At 48.2% G+C, this 22,182-nt stretch overlaps 1 protein-coding gene across 1 annotated transcript in view; it reads right to left on the reverse strand.

The window, feature by feature from the left end:
- Positions 1–22,182, reverse strand: part of SND1 (staphylococcal nuclease and tudor domain containing 1) — a 420,683-nt gene that overhangs the window by 99,547 nt on the left and 298,954 nt on the right. Inside the window, exon 16 of the mRNA XM_005679432.3 lies at positions 514–623. Coding sequence (XP_005679489.3) covers positions 514–623 — 110 coding nt within the window. The remainder of the gene's footprint in view (positions 1–513; positions 624–22,182) is intronic.

Raw genomic sequence — 22,182 nt, forward strand, 5'->3', positions numbered from 1 at the left:
GTAGATGGGCACCATGGCAGCTGAGCAGCCTCACTCCTGCCTGCAAGAGCCAGCCCAACAGGCAGAAACAGAAATACAATTAAATTAAGTCAGAAAACCCGCTACAGAAAATGCAATTACTCAAAGATACAAATAAATGTTCAAAGAAAATTGGCCCCTGACAGGGTTAGTCAAGCTTCTAAATCCAGCTGGAGGCAGGCAGCTCTGGGCTGATTCACCAAGGAGGAGACCGCAGAGCAGAAGGCTCACTGCTTCAGCATCCTGGCTGGGCCAGCCGGCGTTCACCCCGCATCCCAGGACACCCAGGGTGAGGAGCAATTGGTGGGTGGCTGGTCAATGAAGCAGGTCGCCAGGAACAGGATGTGGGCAGACATGGAATCGATCATGGATGTGGAAGGCGGAGCGCCAGAGAAAGGGGCAGACGGGTCTCCGACATTGCAGGAAAACACCAGACCGAGTGAGCCCCGCTCCCTCCACCCTCCTCATCCAAGAAGCAACTGGAAGACGTCCTACCTCCCGCTGCAGCACCAGCTCCTTGGTGAAAAGTGTTGCCTCCTCACTGAACGGCTCCCCTTCCTGCACCAAGCCTGGGAGGTTCCGGGCTCCTCTGGGGCATTCGATACCTGTGTCAGGAGAAAGGAGGCATTTGTGATGAAAAGGGGCCCGTGAGATCTGGTGTTTAGCAAGAATGGTCCCCTGACTCTGGGAGCCAGACAGGTGCTAGATGATAATGCAGGACAGGACAGGTAAGTGGTAGGAGGGGAGGTGTTTAGTTCACCTGAGGTGGGGAAACGACCACTATCAGGGCAGCAACAGTGGAGAGGGGGATCTTGGTCACAGAGTCTGGAAATTATTAAGATCGCCAGGGGAGTTCCAAGTAAGATATTCAGGAAACACCCCCTACTCCACCAAGATGTGGGATGAATCCTTGTCTTAGACTCCTCACTCTGTAAGGGCCTATAGTCTCGCTGCTTCAACCATCACTTACACAAATGGCTCTCTCACCTAAATTACACTGATATCCCCAGCCATTCTGCCTCCTGAGAGCCGTTCTGGCTGATGCCTAGACATTTTCTCTTTACTATCTGACTTGCGCGTCCAATTCAAAAGTGTTAACTTGGTGTCATTTTCCTCTTCAAATAAGCCTCCCCCTCTGTCCTCTGGCTATATTTGGGACAACAGCACCATCAGTATTTCATTCAGAATGGGAGACAGAAAAAAAAAAACAGAATCTTGATGAAATATTAGGTGTCTGAAGCCAGACAGACCTGGATTCACATTCTTGCTGTCATTTATTAGATCTGTGATCATGGCCCAGTGACTGAGCCCACTCAAAGCCTCAGTTGTCCTATTTGTAAAACCTACTTCACATGGCTGTTGGTGGAATTAGGGGAGATTATTACGGCAAATATTTAGTAACATGCCTGACACATGGAAAGGTTCAGTACATTTTAGCTCTTATTACTGTATCATTATTATCACTGACACAATTACCCATGCTCAAAATCTCAGTCATCTTTCATTCTACAAAGTAGCTTGCAAGATTCCTGAGAACAGAATCTCACCCTTCACACGCCTGTGTACTCAAGGACAGCACTGTATACAATACGGGTGCTCACTAACCAAAGCAGACTGCGTTTTCTTTCTTTGTTTCAATCATTGATGTTGCAGGTTATCATTGACGGTGCACACCTGTGACAGGCCACAAACTCTGTCACATTCTGATGTCTGAATTAGATTTCCCCCAAATTCAAACCGCAGCTGTAATTATGAAGCCAAAAACGTGACCTAGGTTAGAGACCTAGGAAAGGAAAATAATCAAGATATGGGGGGCAGGATGTACTTAGTGCCCATATCTAAACCACTGTTGGCCTCTCCTGCGCAATAGGCAGTTCTGCTGGGAGGTGTGACCTCTTATTTATAAACAGCCTCAGGGACAGTGACAGCCGATCTGGCTCGGGGAGGTGGCGTAGGGTGGACACCTGCTGGGAGTCTTTGGGAGAACGGGGGCCACCGCTGCTGGGACAGACGGTACACCCCTTACGGATGAAGCCAGGTGGCTGCGCGTGTTTCTGGCCGCAGCACAGATTCAAGGTCAAGGAGCTCAGAGGAAAGGTAATAGTTTATACTCCAGGTTTTCAGAAGCCCAAGAACAGCGCTTTCTCTCCAAGCCTCCAGGCCTCAGCAAAGGAACACATGACGTCAAACAGAACTCTGGACGGGGAGCACAGCACCAGGGGAGGAACCACGGCAGGGGAGCACCTGGAGCTGGCGCCAGGACCATTCCCCCACTCAGGCGGAGACAGGACGGGGAAGGCCTTGCCCGAGTGCCACCTGCGCAGAAGGCCACCAGGGCTGCCTCTCTCCCTTCCCGCACCTTAGTGCCAGGCAGTAAGGACAAATGGAACTGGTTTTTTGAAAAAGACATCAATAAACTCATGGGACCAAAAAGCCTAAGATTCACTTTGAGAGGAGATGAGGGCTCCAGAAAAATGAAAACTAGCCCATCCATGACTTTCACAATGTTATTAGCTAAAAACCCTTTCCATTTTATATGTGTAAACTAAGCAAACGTTGTAATTATCAGAGGAAAATAAACCATTCTATTCTGGCCACATAACCACAGGTAAAACACTGTTGCTCAAACAAGAGTACTGCAAAAACAAGCATTCAGTTTGTTTGTGACTCTTGGATGGGACGTGACTCGGGTGCTGTAGGTGAGGCTGTGGAAGGACATAGAGTCACTCTAGGTGACCTGATGTCCCCACTCTCTTCCTGTCCCTGCCTGGGTATTCTGAAGTCTCAAGGGAGCAACACACCCCGCCAGCCCTCTCTGAATCCTGGGAGATCACCAAGTGACTAACTGGAGAGGCAGGATGGCCCACTGAGCCTGGGGAGGCAAACAAGTCAAGCTGAAATGGATTCAGGTTAGCTTCCTGGCGAGACTCTTGGGACTGTGGTGAGCAAACCTTAGCCATTGCATGTGGACTCACAGGCTAAGGCGGGCCTAAGTCCTGCTGCCCCTCCACCTGCCAGGAGCTGGGTTCCAGCTCTTCAAGGGGAGAAAGCTGAACTAGGCTGCCTCCTTGCCCTTCAAATGGGAAAAGTAAACACATCCCAGCACATCAATTCCCATCAGGCCGACAGGTAAGAGAAAGGAAAGTTGCCTGAGAACAAGAATATCATCGCTGCCTTTATCATTCACTCTCCCCTTTCTCCCGGGCTGACTCATCCCTCTCTCTGACCTGCCTCTTCTGAAGTTAACCCCTTCTGAGGCAAAACCTGTCTCAATGTCGCATCTCAGGTCTGGGTCAGGATGGCTTAGCCGACGCTAATTACTAGGACAGAGAGAGGTTCTATCCAGTGGGAGCAGGTGCCAAACACTGAAAACCAGGTGAACCCAGGTGTAAGTTCTAGGAGAATAAAGGTAGCAGCGGGGGGGGGATGAGCATTTACTGAGCATCCTTGACTATCTATGAACTGACATGTGGCCCCAAGTCACCAAGTAGCCAATCTGAACCCTAGATTGTCAGACGCTAAAGCTACTGAGAAAAAGCCCAGTTTCTGGAGTCAATGACTGCTCTCGCCAGACAGTGTTGGACAAGGGAGGAGTGCAGGACTGGGGGACTCCATTTTGTGTCAGGCAGGTGAGGGCAAGAACAGCTGGAGTTGACATGTGTGGCAGACATGCCCCCGTGGCACTGGGGTCCTCATGAGAGCAGAGGCGGGGGGATCCTTAGATACAATGGGGGCCCCAGGCTGGATCGTAAAACAGGGAGTGGGTGAGTGAGGTGGAATCTATTATCAGACCAGGGCTCACAGCTGGGCCTAGGAAAGCAGGAAGGGCTTTTACATCACTGACTGACTGAGTGTTAGAAACCTGATGAGCCAAGCTACTTCTGTAGACGGACTGAGCAGATGAGTGTTTTTCAAACTTTTATCATGTATTATGATTCCCTCCCCCCACTCACATATGGGGATGTACATATATATAGCAGTTTCTACAAAAGAGTGGTCAGTTGTGACTACACGTGATACTCTGTCTCCCTTCTCTACTTCATTAATGAAAACAGCATATATTTACGACACTGAATTAACTGAAAACCTTGGGGTGAAGGGGAGGAGCTGCAAGGTCTAGGGCTTGGGGAAGACTGAGTTGTGAAGACAAAAGGCTGGGTGGCCTGATGGCTCTCTTTGAGAGGTCAAAGGCCACACCAAGTGCTTACATATCAGCTTTGGGACTTGGCTTTTGTGTCCCAAGGGATCAAGGACAGGACGAGAAATATGCGGCCCACTAACAGAGAGTTAAGTCAAACAAGGTAACGTCATAAGGTAGGAGAGACAAGACGTAGCTGCTGAAGGCAGGGGGAGGACACGTGCAGCCAGCGAGGGGAGTCCCTCCTTCCTGAGAACCTGGCCAGCAGGGAAGCCCGTCTGCACTGTACCTCCGACTCAAATGCCCCTCGGTGCCGGGCTGGCGTGTTGCTTTGTTACTGATGCAACAGACTTAGAGAGGGTTAAAGAAAACACATCACAGGAATGAAGGCCGGGTTCTCTGACAGCGACCCGGAGGCTGCAGTGGCCAAGCTGGGCCAGCCCACATGCCGCAAAGGTGAGCAGCCCAGATGGTGAGAAGGAAGCGTGTGTCATTGGGTTCCGGAAGCCCTCGGTAGGCAGGCCAGGCAGAGCTGCAATTCTGGTTGGGGCTCAATCGCCACTATCTGCTGTCTTTCCCACTAAGGCCCAGGGCCGCCCTGCCTGCTCACGAGGACACAGTTAATTCTGCTGAGCTTCCAATGCCACACGTGCAGGTCAGCCACGAATACTGAGGTGTGAAGACAGTAGGCTGGGTGGCCTGACGGCCCTCTTTGAGAGGTCAAAGGCCACACCAAGTGCTTACATACCAGCTTTGGGACTTGGCTTTTGTGTCCCAAGGGATCAAGGACAGGACGAGAAATATGCGGCCCACTAACAGAGAGTAAGTCAAACAAGGCAACGTCATAAGGTAGGAGAGACAAGACGTAGCTGCTGAAGGCAGCTGACACAGGCAAGCCTCGAATACTGAAAATGCTATTGTTGTCTTTGTAAATCCCAAACATTCTTGAACATTTCCTTCCCTATAATGGGGAGGGCAGAATGTAGAAGAAAGAGACCCCCATGGGGCCCTCGCAGCTGACTTCTGCCAAGGGCAGACACAGGAGAGGCAGGCCAGACACATCTGCTTCTGCTCCAGAGGCTCCCTGACCTCTTTAAAGCCCGACAGACAGACCTGCCTAAGGGAAAAGCCATTATCCCTCACACCTTCTCTACGCTTTCTGGGATAGGAAGGCCGACCAAGATTACTTAAAAACAACCAGAAGAGAATTTGCTTGATCCTGTACAACTGAGAAAGAGAAAATTCATCACCAGGAATCGGCACATCACTTCTGGTTTCTATTCTGCTGCTGACAAAGTATCATACATCTCCAAGCCTCAAGGTCTCTGACTGTCAAATGAAGGAGCTCCAAAATTCTCTCCTGGCCAGGAAACCCTACCATCCGCATTATGCCCTTCTGAGATTTCCCATGTCGGGTTCAACTCTGGGAGTACAGGGTGCCTCCTTTCAATGTCAAATTCTGGAGCTATACACAGCATATTAAAAAGAAATTATACATTTAGAGACATTGACTAACTAGGTCAATTAACACAAACACTTTGGTCAGTCAGCTCTGGAGCAAGAAGTACAAATTGTTGTAAATGATACGATAATGGCTACCTAAGATTCTGCTGATGGCCATATGAGAGAGTCGTGTATTGCTTGAATATTTTACATTATATGTTGAGTTTTATGACAATTAAGCCTCTGGGCTCAAAACGTGGTGCGTTTTTTCTTTATTGAAGTGAGGGAAGTATCACAAATTCGCCTCGGCTAGAAGTGACACCTTCCCAATGGCTCTTAGTCCAGCAAACAAGAGGCCAGGCATTTGCGGCTAGAAACAGAACTCTAGTGGAAATAGTAACCAATTGGAAGGATTAGTTGATGGTGTTTATTACTCATCTACTGTGTGTTTGTTACTGCATTGGACATCACGGAGGGAAGGCTGGAGCCTTGTGCCAACTTTGGATACTTGCTGAGATCCCCTGGCAGACCTCTTCTCCCTCTATTTCACAAATACACATCACTGCCTACTCAGGGTTAGGCACTGGGTTGGGAGATGAAAACTCAATGATGAAAAAGACAGACTTTGTCCTAATGAAGCCTAATTAGCAGCATGATGATATCATCTTTCCCACCACTGTAGGAAGTATGCTGTCGGTGATGGAATTTATCATCAGTCTGTAGGGTGCTGGATGTTATGCAGTAACACGCCATATCTGGATTATGGCGGGCAGGTGCATCCTTGTCTAGGAGCCTGTTGGGAAGATGCACTGGACAAGTCAATCACAAGCTCACCACTGACCCGTCCCTTGCTAAGGAGGCAGCCTCAGGCAGCTGCTTTCCTGCTCATGGCCCTGGCTTCTGTCCTCTCCCTGGTCACAAGTTGGGGATGGATGTCAGAGCAGGAGGTGAGAAATGAGGGAGAGAGGGCAGAGTTGCTCCTGTACCTGATTCAAGGATAGTCAATTTATAGCAGATGGCAGAGGGGAAGCAAGCTCTGTCTAAAGAGAAGTAAAGATAACAGATGAGAAAGATTCTCTCTGGAAACTGGGCAGCGCCCAGAACATGAGGCCATTAGGAAGAGGAAGGAGGGGAGGGCATTGCTTCAACACTGGAGTAGGGAGGTGCGAACCACCTCTGACCAAAGACCGCCCCTCCGGGGTTCCAGAATCCGGAAAGTCTGATCTTAGCTTGGCTCCTGTTTACTAGAGGTTCCCATTAATCTGCTCTCTCCTCTCCCTGCTACCACAAGTAAGCCAGTGTGAGAACCTGGTATTTCCAACCCAAATAAAACTAAGATGAAACTGCTTCTTGGGGTAGGTACTGTGTCTTGTTGTTCAGTTGCTAAGTCATGTCTGACTCTTTTCGACCCCACGAACTGCAGCATGCCAGGCTTCCCTGTCCTTCACCATCTCCCTGAGTTTGCTCAAACCCATGTCCACTGAGTTGGTGATGCCATCCAACCATCTCGTCCTCTGTTGCTCTCCTTCTCTTGCCCTCAGTCTTTCCCAGTACCAGAGTCTTTTCCAGTGAATCAGCTCCTTGCATCAGGTGGCCAAAGTATTGGAGTTTCAGCCTCAGTATCAGTCCTTCCAACGAATATTCAGGACTGATTTCCTATACGTTTGACTGATTTGATCTCCTTGCAGTCCAAGAGACTCTCAAGAGTTTTCTCCAGCACCATAGTTCAAAAGCATCAATTCTTCAGTGTCTAGTTTAAATAAGCAGGGTGACAACATACAGCCTTGATGCACTCTTTCCCAATCTGTAACCAGTCTGTTGTTCCATATCCAGTTCTAACTGTTGCTTCTTGACCCGCATACAAGTTTCTCAGGAGGCAGGTAAGATGGTCTGGTATTCCCATCTCTTTCAGAATTTTCCACAGTTTGATGTGATCCAAACAGCCAAGGCTTTAGCGTAATGAAGCAGAAGATTTTCTGGAATTCCCTTGCTTTTTCTATGATCCAGTGTATGTTGGCAATTTGATCTCTGGTTCCTCTGCCTTTTCTAAATCCAGCGTTTACATCTGGAATTTCTTGGTTCACATACTACTGAACCTTACTGAAAGGATTTTGAGCATTACCTTGCTAGCATGTGAAATGAGTACAACTGTAGGAGTACTTTGAGCATTCTTTGGCATTGCCCTTCTTTGGGACTGGAATGAAAACTGACCTTTTCCAGTCCTGTAGCCACTGCTGAGTTTTTCAAATTTGCTGACATATTGAGTACAGCACTTTCACAGCATCATCTCTTAGGATCTGAAATAGCTCAGCTGGAATTCCATCACTTCCACTAGCTCTGTTCGTAGTAACGCTTCCTAAGGCCCACTTGACTTCACACTCCAGGATGTCTGGCTCTAGGTGACTGAGGATTGTCTTCAGTTCACTTCAGTTCAGTCACTCAGTCGTGTCCGACTCTTTACGACCCCATGAATCGCAGCACGCCAGGCCTCCCTGTCCATCACCAACTCCCGGAGTTCACTCAGACTTGCATCCATTGAGTCAGTGATGCCATCCAGCCACTCATCCTCGGTCGTCCCCTTCTTCTCCTGCCCCCAATCCCTCCCAGCATCAAAATCTTTTCCAATGAGTCAACTCTTCGCATGAGGTGGCCAAAGTACTGGAGTTTCAGCTTTAGCATCATTCCTTCCAAAGATATCCCAGGGCTGATCTCCTTCAGAATGGACTGGTTGGATCTCCTTGCAGTCCAAGGGACTCTGAAGAGTCTTCTACAACACCACAGTTCAAAAGCATCAATTCTTCGGCACTCAGCCTTCTTCACAGTCCAAATCTCACATCCATACATAACCACTGGAAAAACCATAGCCTTGACTAGACGGACCTTAGTCGGCAAAGTAATGTCTCTGCTTTTCAATATACTATCTAGGTTGGTCATAACTTTTCTTCCAAGGAGTAAGCGTCTTTTAATTTCATGGCTGCAGTCACCATCTGCAGTGATTTTGGAGCCCCCAAAAATAAAGTCTGACACTGTTGCCACTGTTTCTCCATCTATTTCCCATGGAGTGATGGGACTGGATGCCATGATCTTCGTTTTCTGAATGTTGAGCTTTAAGCCAACTTTTTCGCTCTCCTTTTTCACTTTCATCAAGAGGCTTTTTAGCTCTTCACTTTCTGCCATAAGGGTGGTGTCATCTGCATATCTGAGGTTATTGATATTTCTCCCGGCAATCTTGATTCCAGCTTGTGTTTCTTCCAGTAGCGTTTCTCATAATGTACTCTGCAGAGAAGTTAAATAAGCAGGGTGACAATATACAGCCTTGACATACTCCTTTTCCTATTTGGAACCAGTCTGTTGTTCCATGTCCAGTTCTAACTGTTGCTTCCTGGCCTGCATACAGATTTCTCAAGAGGCAGGTCAGGTGGTCTGGTATTCCCATCTCTTTCAGAATTTTCCACAGTTGATTGTGATCCACACAGTCAAAGGCTTTGGCATAGTCAATAAAGCAGAAATAGATGTTTTTCTGGAACTCTCTTGCTTTTTCCATGATCCAGCGGTTTTTGGCAATTTGATCTCTGGCTCCTCTGCCTTTTCTAAAACCAGCTTCAACATCAGGGAGTTCATGGTTCACGTATTGCTGAAGCCTGGCTTGGAGAATTTTGAGCGTTACTTTACTAGTGTGTGAGACGAGTGCAATTGTGCGGTAGTTTGAGCATTCTTTGGCATTGCTTTTCTTTGGAATTGGAATGAAAACTGACCTTTTCCAGTCCTGTGGCCACTGCTGAGTTTTCCAAATTTGCTGGCATATTGACTGCAGCACTTTCACAGCATCATCTTTCAGGATTTGAATTAGCTGTATTGGAATTCTTAGTCCAATTTATTTTTTCAAGTATCTGACACACTGCCTAGCACAGAGCGGCACTGTAATTCCTCAAGCAAGACTGCATAAATATTAGTGAAAAATACTTCTGGAAAGAAGTCCATACACAGAGAAGGAAATGGCTCATGAACAGTCAGGGTCACAGACCTCATGCAAATACCAGCAAGGGGCTGACAGGATCCCGAACTACACACATCGCATTTTCCCACAGAGACACTTGAAGGACAAAAAGAAAACATAGCTATACCCATTTGCCCCTCTGGTCTTTGAACTGGCACACTTTGGAAAAGAAATTTAAGTGGACAGGGCACATGGGCAGCACTGACCAGCACTGCTGATGCTGGGAAAGACTGAAGGCAGGAGGAGGAGGAGACAACAGAGGATGAGATGGCTGGATGGCATCACCGACTCGATGGACGTGAGTTTGAGCAACCTCTGCGAGTTGGTGATGGACAGGGAAGCCTGGCATGCTGCAGTCCATGAGGTAGCAAAGAATTGGACACAGCTGAGTGATTGAACTGGACTGACCAGCAATGTCAGTGAGACCTGAGGCTGGAGCATCGCAATCGTGTTTGGCTTCCAATGCAACAGAGGAGGAAAACAATGCCCACCCGTGACCCCCTGTTCGGTTCCAGGCAGTCATGCAGCCAGATGGAAGGGCAGAAAACTGAAGTGCACTTAGAGAGCAGTGGGAGATGACTCAGGGGCGGGGATGCCTGCCTTGAAAGGAAAAGATAAAAGGTGCTAAATCTGTACAGCTCGGCTAAGTGGTGACTAAGAGGGTGACACGACAGCAATCCGCAAATATTTGAAAGGTGTAAACACAAAAAGGAGGGGAAATGCTCAGCCTGAAAACGGGGTGTAATTATTAGGGGAAGGAAAATCTGGATGAAATATCGGAAAAACTTAGTGTGGGGATGACTACAGGGTTATAAATAAGGTTCCTGAAAGGAAAAGGCAATTATTTGATCCTAAAGCTGAAACGTGGCCATGAGGCCTGTCCCTCTGCTTCTGGGAAAGCAGCCTGGACCAGGGGACTTTTATTTTCTACATTTAAGGAGAGACTTCTTCAGTAAATCTAAGTCAAAATACTTCTGCTTTAAGTACTGCTTCCTGAAATTTTAACCAATTTTGTTGGTCAAACCACAGAAGAGACAAAATGACTGTTCTGGTGGGGCTTTCAGAATAAAAACAGGCTTTACCTGCTAGCATGTGACATGTGCCTGACCAGCAGATACAGTGGAGCTAAGCAGAACCGGCCACAGACAGCTGGGTAGAGCGGAGGACTGGATCATCTCACGTCCTGGAGCATCTTCATCCCTACTCTCTAAGTCCCGGGTGAGCACTTGGGGAAGTGCTGCAAGCTTCCCAGAGAGAAGACCACGGATGCTCTCCCTTCTTGCTATATAAATGCAGTCTCCTGAAGTGAATGTCAAGGACAAGGCACAGACAGAAAGCTAAAATAAGCTGCCTGTCACACTGGCTGCACTCGGGTACCTCTGCCTGAGTCCTTGCTGCTGCAGTTGGCCAACTGGTAACTCCTTGCCTCGTGGCAAACAGTAAAGAACCTGCCTGCCAATGCAGGAGACCTGTGCTTGACCCCCTGGGTGGGGAAGATCTCCTGGAGAAGGGGGTGGCTAGCCACTCGAATATTCTGGCCTGGAGAATCCCATGGACAGAGGAGCCTGGTGGGCCACAGTCAGACGTGACTCGCAAAGAGTCAGACGTGATTGAGCGACTATCAATCAATTAGTTCCATTTCTCTGCTCTCCCCTGCCATTCTTACCGCCAAGAACAACAACAAAACCACGTCACCCAGAGAGTGAGACAGTGAACTCCGTATTTAGAGAGTAAGACACAGCAGTCTAAGAAAAGTAACACTTCCTTATTTTTCTACTCTCTCCCTAAGCATCAAAAACAGAATCTAGACCTCTTAAGCTTTCGGCACAAAACACAGAGACAGATAGGCCAGCTGCCTGATGGTAAGGAACGTAGTTATCATCTGAATCCTTATGCCAAGCCAAACCCTTGCACGTGGGTGGATTGCAGAAATGAAAACACGTCTTGGGATTTTCCTGGCGGTCCAGTGGTTAAGACTCTGCCTGCCAAGGCAGGAGGTAATCTGTGGTTGGGGAATTAAGATCCCACAGGCCTCGTGGTGTGGCCAAATAAATAAATAAATAGAACTGTTCAAGAAAAAAGGAGAAGAAGAATCCCATGTACCAAATAGTTTGCTTGCCGTCTTCTCTCATAAGATTTAAAGCAGAAATTGCTTGGAGGCCCCAAGCTGCAAATGTTGTCAGTGAGTCAGTTAACAATTGAGAACAGCAAACTGTCCCACTTAGGACCAGCTGGTCCAATGTTTTCACATTCCCAAAATGGCCCAAGGAGCAAGGCAAACCATAGACCATTGGTTCCTAAGAATTCTAGAGCATATAAGGCCTCAATTTGTACTGAAGGGGTCAGAAACAAATGAGGATTTTGCATTGTCTCAGATTCTTTATTCTCTCTCTTGTTCGCTAAACCGCTATTTTGTTACCTTGGAGGAGGTGGCATCTTCTGGGCCAATTTTGGAACATGTCACTGGTATGGCCCTTTTGGTGATGAGAAGAAAGGGATAAAAGAAGAATGAAGGAATCCTAATTAAAGGGATCACACTCCTCAGGTAATTGAAGTCAGGGGAGTCAGAACTGGGCAAAAGCTGAGACTGAAGCTGTTTTTAGTTCATATTTCCAACTGTTTGAGGGAGACTTTTAGTAGGCTGTTTGATTTGGTCATGTTTGATGCATTCACTGAAAAGACCAGAAAGCGAAGTTAACTGGCAAACAGGAGCAATGAGATCCAGTCTCCACAACGTGATGGGAGCATTGGCTCCCCGTGAAGAAAGGGAGGGGTGGGGAGAGGCCAACCATAGGGAAGAACAAGTTTCTCTGGCACAAGAGTCACACGGTGTGAGCACTAGGAGAGTCTCACCTCCATGGGTTGTCAGCCCATCACTGGTGGATCCCATTATGCAGTTACCTGAGGGAACGGACATGCCACTCCTCTCTGGAGCCCCAGAAAGTAGATACTCAATAACTGTCTGCCAAACAAATACCAGAGGGTAAAAATAGATGCGGCAAGCCTGTAATAACAATGTCTTCTTCCAAGTTCCTGCAAACATACTATACTAGTTAATGCTTGGCGAATTTACCACAAAATCTTGCAACTCTCACTTCTGGGACTTTAAGGAGACAGAGTGTTAGATGCTAAATCACTGGCCGCTGTCTGAGAAGGAGACAAGGAAGGGATGGCTTAGAGGCCTCATGCTGGATGGCTGGCCCAGGCGGGGCGCAGAACTGGCTTCACCAACTTGATTTATCATTGGCTTTAGACACCGAAGAATCATTCCCCAAAGGGAGAGGAGCTTTCTCAGATGGAGCTGGAGTGGCAGATAATAATGGGGCTAGCGTCAGAATAACCTTTTATGATTTGTCCCACCACAGAGCAAGAGATGGAAAACGACGATTTTTTTTTTTTTTAAAGGGAGAAAAAACTCTCACTGACAAACGAGGCTGTTCCCGTCCCATGACATGCCAAGTGCACGGCCGTAAACAAGGCAGCCAGGCTTTCTCTGGGGGTGTGTTTGTGAAGGGGAGGGTGGAGATGGCAGGCTGTCTGCTTCCCGACACACATGTTCATTTGGGGGTTTGCGGCAAGCAGCAGCTGCAATAAGATCACCACCAACCAGGAGCAGAATGAAACCACCATGCCCTCTAAGAATGCTTTCCATTGGGTTTCTCCTAATGATCCCTATCAACACAGCCACCTCACAACATTACACAGAAAACAAAGCATCTGAGGTCAAGAGCTAGGTCCACAACGGTCTTTCCAGAGACCAGAGAGCCGCATGACTCCAGTGCTTACGAAACACTGTGGCACCATGGAGACCAAACCTAACAAGCCCAAACCCGCGTCTGAGTGGTGAGGGGGAGTCGGTTTCTATGAGAACCTTAACGTTAGCTTTTGCTGACTTATTTTAAACATGTAACTTTATCTCTGAATCAAAACTTAGACTTATAAAACATAAATGTCATTTTCGGTACCCCAAAATCCTCGTGTTGGGTCTTTCAAATTCCCTGTTCGTGGATAAAGAGACCAACCTGAATCTCCTGTTCAGGCTGGTAGAGAAGAGCTCCAGGGAAGGGGGAAAACCACGGGAAACAAGCACGTGGATCCTGCAATACCAGCTTCCAGGAGGTATCCTGCCATACACCTGGCAGCCAAATGTAAAAGCTGCTTACTCGCATAAATTTAGAGTGACTTTTTCTAAACCAAGCTGTGTTGTTATTTGAACAAAATGCTTCTGAGATGTGTGGAGTACACTTTCAAACCACTGCCTTTCTTGAGCTTTCCACTCACAGAAAATGTCTCTGAGCTTCTCCTCCTGAGGCAAGTGAAAGCCCAATGTCTAGAGATTAGTATGCTCAGCTAGTGGAACTGGAGAAGAGAAAAACCACTGACTGGCAGGAATACCAAGACCCCTGGAGCAAGGAGAGTGAATAAGACTGTGAGCTGAGACGCTATGAGGAAGAGACCTCCACCTCACCCTCTTTACACTTCAAGGAAGAAATGAAAACAAGCCAAAAAGGAGAGGAATTCTGAGAAACCAAGGTTCTTAAAGAGCACAGGCTGGTTGTGGATGCAGAAATACATCCTATCCTGATAAGTAGCTTGAATTCTGGACTATGGATAAAGACCGGCATTCACCTTTGTTTTGTTTCGGTTTCACAAAAAAGGGGTCAGCAGACAGCTTCCCGAGGACTAAGTCCAACCCACCGCCTGTTTTTGTACAACCCATGAGTTAAGAATGGTGTCTGCATTTCTGAATGGTTGCAAAAGAAATATTCTGTGACATGTGAAACACTGGATGCAATTCAAATTTCAGTGTCTCTTTCCTATCTGGCCCTTCAGAGAAGAGGTGGGTTGACTCTTCCCTGTTGTAAAACTGGGTAAAAAAAAAAAAAAAAAAAAAAATCCAGGCAAGGCAGTGTTTCAATTCTCAGAACCAGCGGATCAGTACAGGCGACAGCATGAGGATATCCTAAACAAAGGCACTAAAAAAAGTCCACGGTCATGTAGCTGAAGAGCTAAGAAGCCAGCACACGTGGATCAAGGGAAGCCGATGCAGCCAACAGCAAGCATGGGCGTGTGCCTGCTCACTGGCTCTCCAGCACTCCGTTCTAGGAACGTCGTCACTCTGGTACCCACCATCTTCCCCTGTATTCCCACTCTACTCCCGCAGACCCTATTCAAATCTGTGAACTTTCTAGGGTTGCCCTTCTCTGTTTACCACAACCGCTTCCTTCTAGTCCAGGACAGCAAACTCTCACTATCACACTTCTCGCTGGTACTCAGACTTCATCTTTCTGCTCTTCTTGGAAAAGTAACTTGATCTATCTCTGCATGCACTCGACACTGTGCCCCAACGCCACAGTGAAGGTCTTTCCCTTTCCTCCCTTCTCCTGGGTCCTCTCTCTGGGCTGCTCGTCTTCTCTCCTGCTGTTGCCCTTAGTTATGTTTTGGGCCCCTTCCTTCCCACTCTCTGCAGCCTCCCTTGGAAAGCCCATCCATTTTCACGTTCTCCATCACTGTGATCACCTGGAACCCACAGGCAGGTAAGCCTGAACTGTCCTCTAAGCTCTCAAGGAGTGTCTGACAATCCTCAAGGATCTGGTCGACACCTCCCCTTGACCATCCTGTCAGTCCCTCAAACTCAACCTCATCTTCCTGCTAACTCTCTTCCACTCCTTCCATTGTGCCCGAGTCCGACTGCGGCACTAGCAATCCGTTAGGTCTAAAATTCTCACCTGTATTTGATTTGTCCCTACTTTATCCACATAACCTACTGATTGCTACATCTTATCGATCCCATTAATTCCACCTCCACAGTTGTTTACGTAAACCATGGGATCTTCTGAACCCTCAACCTGACTCTGCTTGTTCAGGCTCCTGTCACTTCTGGCCAAGTCTTCTGATCTACCTGCCTGCCCTTCATTTCCCCCATCCCGATTCTTCCTTCCTTCCTGATTTTCCTAAAACTCTTCAGTGGCTTCCATATAAAATCAGAAATCCACAACCTGACACTCTAGGCCTTCTAAAATCTGGTCCAATTCCTTGGGACCATATGAAACATCCATTACCCACTTGACAGCCCTTCAAATACAAGAAGACAGTAAAACATTTATTTTCTCTCATCCTCATGTTCTATTTTCTCCAGTCTAAACATCCCCAGGTGTTCACAAGATGTGGGTTTTTGACTTCCTACCATTCTACTGCTTTTATTCCTTGAAAGTAAAAGTGTAGTCACTCAGTTGTGTCCAACTCTTTTCGACCCCATGGGCTGTAGCCCACCAAGCTCCTCTGTCCATGGGATTCTCCAGGCAAGAATACTGGAATGGGTTGCTATTCCTTTCTCCAGAGGATCTTCCCAACCCAGGGATCAAACCCAGGTCTCCTGCATTGCAGGCAGATTCTTTACCATCAGAGCCACTAGGGAACTTACATCTTCCAATAGGAAATACCTTTACGGCTGACTTCACTGAGAGGTCTGATGGGGCAGTGGGGCTCATTCACTGGGAGCAGCCCTTCTTGCATGCTGCAGAGAGGTACCTCTGGAGGTGAACTTGCCAAGTTGGACTGATTGGGGAGGGGTGTGCAGAGACTGGACCAGCACTACTCCCCCACCCATGACCGGGCAGAGGTAAGATGTTTCCTCCAGGCAGGAGGCTGCAGCAAGAGACAGCTCCATCAGTGCAGAAGGAGCCCCTGGGATGTGGGAGCTCTTGAAGGGGGTGTGGGGAGCAGTGGGGCCCATCCTGAGGAAGGCAGCAACCTCTATGGCCTCCATTCCAGCCCGCCTCCATTCTATTTCGCAGCAGTCGCCCCAGGCACCGTGGAGACCCTGGTGGTGTTGTGACAAGCCGTCTATTCATTTCCTCTCTCATTCACGGGGCTCTCGGGGATAAAAAGGAACAGCAAATCCAAACCACTGCCTCGAATCCACTTTGCAGAATTCAGGGAAAGAGAGTTCCATTGAAGTGATTATCTGCTCTGTTTGGGAGGCCGGAGGGAAAGAGAAGGATTTCGGCATCCGGTGCCTGCCATGGATGCATTCCTGCAGAAACGATGACTGCAGCCATCACTGTGGCCAGTGGGACATTGACAGCACGGCCGGCACTTAACTGAGGCTGTTTAGCTCCTGTCACAGTGTGGCAACGGGGCAGCAGGGCACCCGGATCTGAGCTGTGACGCAGGACACAAAGCTTAGTTGAAAAGCAAGGGAGGAGGGAGCACAGGGAGGGAGAGAATCAGGGACCTGACAGACAGGCTGCCTGATTTTTTGCAGCGAGTGGGAGATATAAACCTGTCTCACCAGGCTGGGCCTGTCTTCAAGGCAGAGGAAAGCTGCTCCAGTGGGCTTATTACTCACAGCTGTGGGACAGCTTGTGCCACAAGCCCCGGGATGAGAAGCCTGCTCTGAATTGTGTACATTTCTAACAAGGCTGCGAGTCACTGGCGAGGGAGTGGCAGTGGCGTCTTTACAGTGGGTGGGGACGATCAACTTCTCCAACACAGCTCGCAATCAAGCATGTTGCCCGATGGTGATTCTGGGTGCTGTGACAACCAAGGGGGGTAGTGTGTGTGCACGCGCACGCACACACTTGCATGTGGTCACACATCCAAGGAAAGCGGTGCAAAGAGGGGAGGAAAGGGGTGGGGGGAGGCAGACCGAAGAGTGGAGGAAGGAGGTACTGAGGAGGAGCAGAGGTCGTAATGACCTGGATGAGACACTGCTGTTTGCTGGGAGAGTGACACCAGGGCTGTGTCCACCTACAGACTGGCACAGACACTCGGTGAGAATGACTGAAGGGCAGAGGCCAGAGACAGGAATGGGTGGATTCCTCAGCAGAGCAAAGGCCAGAATCAAGTTTCGTTTCAGGGAGAAAGGAGATGAGCCGCCCTTCTGCTGCCCCTGCCCTGGACACGCTTTCCAAGTCCTAGACTGCCTATAGGGTCCTTCCATCATCCTGAAAACTCACAGTGCTGGCTTGTTTGTGCTGTCTCTGTTCTCAGTTCACGCTTCACCATATCTGAGCCTCACTCCCCGTAAGGCCAGCCTTGTCAGGGATCACAACCAGGAAGAAATGCCATCGGTGGAAGACTTTCAGACCATGGACAGCGGCTCCTCTGGGGTTAGAGGAAGTACCTGCTCACACACACACACACACACACACACACAAGTGTGAGCAGTGTTTCTTCCCTCAAGTGTGCCCCCTTCCATATCTGCCTAGGAGGACCAGTGCTGCGGAATCAGAAGCTTGTTACAAGGCACCTATGTTTACAATAAATGCCAGAGGGCACAATCTGGGGGCTCTGAAATGCTGTATACCATGTGGTTGCCTGTTTTATGTGACTATTTTTCTGTTTCCATAGTTTGTGTCATTAAATAATACTTTGTTCTCTTAAAATATATAACAGGGACTTCTCCGATGGTACAGTGGTTAAGGCCCTGCCTTCCAATGCAGGGGGTGTGGGTTCAATTCCTGGTCAGGGAGCTAAGACCCCACATGCCTCCTGGACTAAAAACCCAAAATATTCAAAAAAAAAAAAAGAAGAAGAAAGAAAAAAACTTTAAAAAAGAAATTAAAAATTGCAACAAAACAAAATGACAGTCTTGGATTGGGTTCTTCCTTTCTGGACCCTTGCTCCATACTCTAGCAAGTCCTCCAGCCCAGATGGACTCCTCGGGATCAGAAGGCAATCAGATGCCCCGGCACAATGAACTCTCCGGCTATACACCTGCACACCCAGGGACAAAAAAGGAGAAAGCCTACTCCATCCTAGAGCAGCCATCGAAGGAGACACTGACTCCTGAATGGCCGAGGACAGCTGTTGGTAAGAGGGTGGGGGCGTGAGGAGGCCAATTTCCTAGCATAACAGCCGAGAGAAAAACAAAAACAAGAGAAGTGTTTCATATGAAGGTTGTCTCCCCTCGTGTCACTAAACTGGAAAATTCTATATTCTGTATTTCACCCACCCTTAGCCAGCTGTTCTTGGCTTGAGTCAGGAGAAAGGAAAATGCTTTGGTTGGGGAACAAGGGATTTCTCCTGGCCAGCCTGGAACCACAAGGAGCTCAATCACTAAATGATGACTCTGGAGACCACAAAAAGGGCGTTCCTTCCTTTATCTATCATAAAGCCAATTGGTATCCTACAGAGTGAATAAGAACATAATCAAACTGCTGCTGTTCAGTGACCCAGGCCTACCCCATAGAAAGAAGCCTGAACGGCCACTTGCAGCCCTTGGGACAGACAGGATCAAAGAATACATATGATGAACGTCTGGAGGCACTGAGTTCAGTCTAAACCACTGAAGTCACCTTGTGTGGACCAGGAGAGCCAGCACTAATAATCTGCTAGGACCCTAAAGGTTCTTATTTCCCTGTTACCCATGTTCTGAGATTCTAATGTATTAATCTTTGTAGATGGGTGATGTGGTTTAAAATACTGTCGGCCTGGGCTGCCATTCCCTCCCGTGGGGTCTCAAAATAACTCTGCACAAATCATTTTTGCTAACCACTCACTTGGGCAGCTCTTCCCTGCCAGAACACACACGTCTTATGTAACGGCAGGAGCTGCCCAGCCTGCTGAGAGGAGGGCGTTCCCAGAGAGCAGCTGCCCGCAGCCCCTCAGGCTCAGCACAGCCTGGGCTTGGAAGCCAGCTCTGTCCCCAGGCCCAGGCTCCCTCAGCAAGAGAAGACCCCCAGGGGATTCAGGGGCTCCTCAGGAAGGTCATCCCATTCCAGCCTGCCTTAGCAATCGTGCAACCGGGACGTTCTGCGAGCACTTCCAGGGCAAAGGTTGACTCTTAGATTTTTGGAAAGTGATGAGTAGGGGAAGGAACCCAGCGCCTCTCCTCTGAGGATTCACACAGTTCAGGGTGGATGATAGAAATAGACAGAACACAAAGCCACAGGAGGAGTGGAAGGGAAGAGGGGCCACAGGATGCCTCATGAAGCCTGCTCCCACACCTCAGGTCTCTGAGACACCTGTGGTCCTGCTCCCACACCTCAGGCCCTGGAGACACCTGTGGTCCTGCTCCCACACCTCAGGCCCCGGAGACACCTGTGGTCCTGCTCCCACACCTCAGGCCCCGGAGACACCTGTGATCCTGCTCCCACACCTCAGGCCTCTGAGACACCTGTGGTCCTGCTCCCACACCTCAGGCCTCGGAGACACCTGTGGTCCTGCTCCCACACCTCAGGCCTCGGAGACACCTGTGGTCCTGCTCCCACACCTCAGGCCTCGGAGACACCTGTGGTCCTGTTCCCACACCTCAGGCCTCGGAGACACCTGTGGTCCTGGCCGGGCTTCCCTGTTAACCTTCCTCTCGGAGCCCCTCTTGTTCCCCTCAAGCTCTGAGGTCAGAACCTCCTCTCTCGACTGCTCTCCTTCAACCTGCTCCTTTGCAGCTGGTTTCTCCTTGAAACCCCAACCCTGGGCAAGCACATTCACGCCCTCTGCTTCAGATTCCATTCTGAGTGGATGCCTCTCAGTTTTCATCTTTACTTCAGACCTTTCTATCGAATTCATCTGGACCTGCAAAAATCCGCAGGCGTCTAACATTCAAGGTTTCAAAGGTGACCTAACAACCTTCTCCTTGCAAACATCCTATTATTGACAAGCCAGAAAAGTGACCATTCTTTCTGTGCCATCCTCTATTATCAAATAACCAGCAAAATTCTACATCAGAACCTTCCTGGCCAGATCTGTTCTTTCCTCTTCATCCCCACCTTGAAGCCTAAGTTCAGGTGTCCCCCAACCACACTTCCTGACTTCAGTGTGGATTCCCCCAATCTAGTCTTTGTACTGTGGTAGAAGTAATCTCTTTTTCAGAGATTATGTGTACACACTTTCGCTATATCTAATAACATGGATGAAACTCAGACAAAACCTGGATAAAATAAAGTTGGGTAAAATAAGACCATAACTCCAAGTACGATGGCCAAGAGAGGCAAGACTCATCTACGGTGACAGAAGTCAAAATACTGGTTATCTCTGAGGGGAAGGCCATTATAGAGCCTGCTGGGATGCGAGAAATATTCTGCATCTGGGGTAGTGGTGACCTGGAGTTATACATGTACTGTTATAACATAAAATTACTAAAGCTGTATACTTAAGATTTGTGTGCTTTATTATGTAGTAATCTTTCCTAGAGCTTAAGAAAAAAAAGATGATGCATTATCCACCATTCATTGCTTCCTTGCTTCCTATTACCTATCTTAGGAATGACTAACCTGGGGAGGATGGGGCTGGGATAGGGTGTGCGTCAAGAATGTGTCTGTGCTCAGCGGTGTCTGACTCTGCAGCCCCATGGACTGTAGCCCACCAGGCTCCTCTGTCGAGGGGATTTCCCAGGCAAGACTACTGGAGTGGGTTGCCATTTCCTCCTCCAGGGGATCTTCCCAACCCAGGGATCAAATCTGCGTCTCTGTCATTTCCTGTGATGGCAGGAGGACTCTTCACCACCTGGGAAGCCCTAAGATAGGCTTGGGCGAGTGTTTGCCAATCCAGTGAAGTTGTATGAAAATCTCTGTGTGGTCATATATTTTCAGAAGACTGGTAGCCTTCTTCAGATTTACCATTCACAGAGAATGTCTGCGGCTTTCCTTTGAGATACAACCTAAGCAGCACAGACACAGGGCGCTTCAAAGACGAGGAGTCTGACTTTCCAAACTCACCTTTTACCACTGTCCCTCCTACAAGAGACATGCTAGCCGTACTAAACTATCTGCATTTTGAGTAACAACGCCTTTTCAAGTTTCCTCTCTTTCCTTGTCTGCTTATACCCCTTTCCTCATCGTCTGTATCTGGCAATTTTTGGAGAGAAGGCCTACAGCTCTCTAAGGTGCACAAAGAGGCTGCTGATTACCCTAAATAGCAAAGAAACTGAACGACAAGGTAGGGTAAACTAAACAACTCAGAGGGGAAACAACTCAGAAGTGAAGTCCAGCGAAATAATCCGGTTTCAAAGGGTGGCCTGAAGCTGGGCAGAAGCGCAGTGAAAACACTGTTGAAGGAATGAATGAATCACAGTGCTTGGATCCAGTGCTTTTGTAGTAAAGAAACTGAAGACCTCTGCTTATTACATATGAGACGAGAGAAGAAAGATTCAGTGAGGGAAGAATCAGGGGTCAAAGTTAACAACATAACATGGGAAGGGATAACACTTAGTGTCTAAACAGAAGATGGGGGGCGAGGGGGGTGTGACAAACACGGTTTAATACAAGTTCATGTATAAAGGATGTAAAAAACATACACTGGCCACAAGTCTATAATACACAAAACCTAATGGAAAACTTGGAGGATGAAAGCTGCTTATCTTTCCTAGGTTTCTAGACTAAACACAAAAGGAAATGCCTGTAAGGACACCTTCATGAATCATCTAAGCATTTACAGAATCACAGCATTTTACAGTTGGGAAGAACCTTAGAAATCATTGAGCTCAAACTATTTTCACATAGGAGGAAACAGGAAATCAGAGAAGTTAAATGACCTACACAAAGTTACATGCCAACTTGGTTATGAGACACAGATTATAAGCCCTATCTTTTGACAGGCAGTTGTTCTTTCCATTGAATCCTATCAGTTCAGGCTGAATGCA

Source organism: Capra hircus, chromosome 4 (assembly GCF_001704415.2).
Source record: "Capra hircus breed San Clemente chromosome 4, ASM170441v1, whole genome shotgun sequence".
Taxonomy (NCBI): Eukaryota; Metazoa; Chordata; class Mammalia; order Artiodactyla; family Bovidae; genus Capra; species Capra hircus.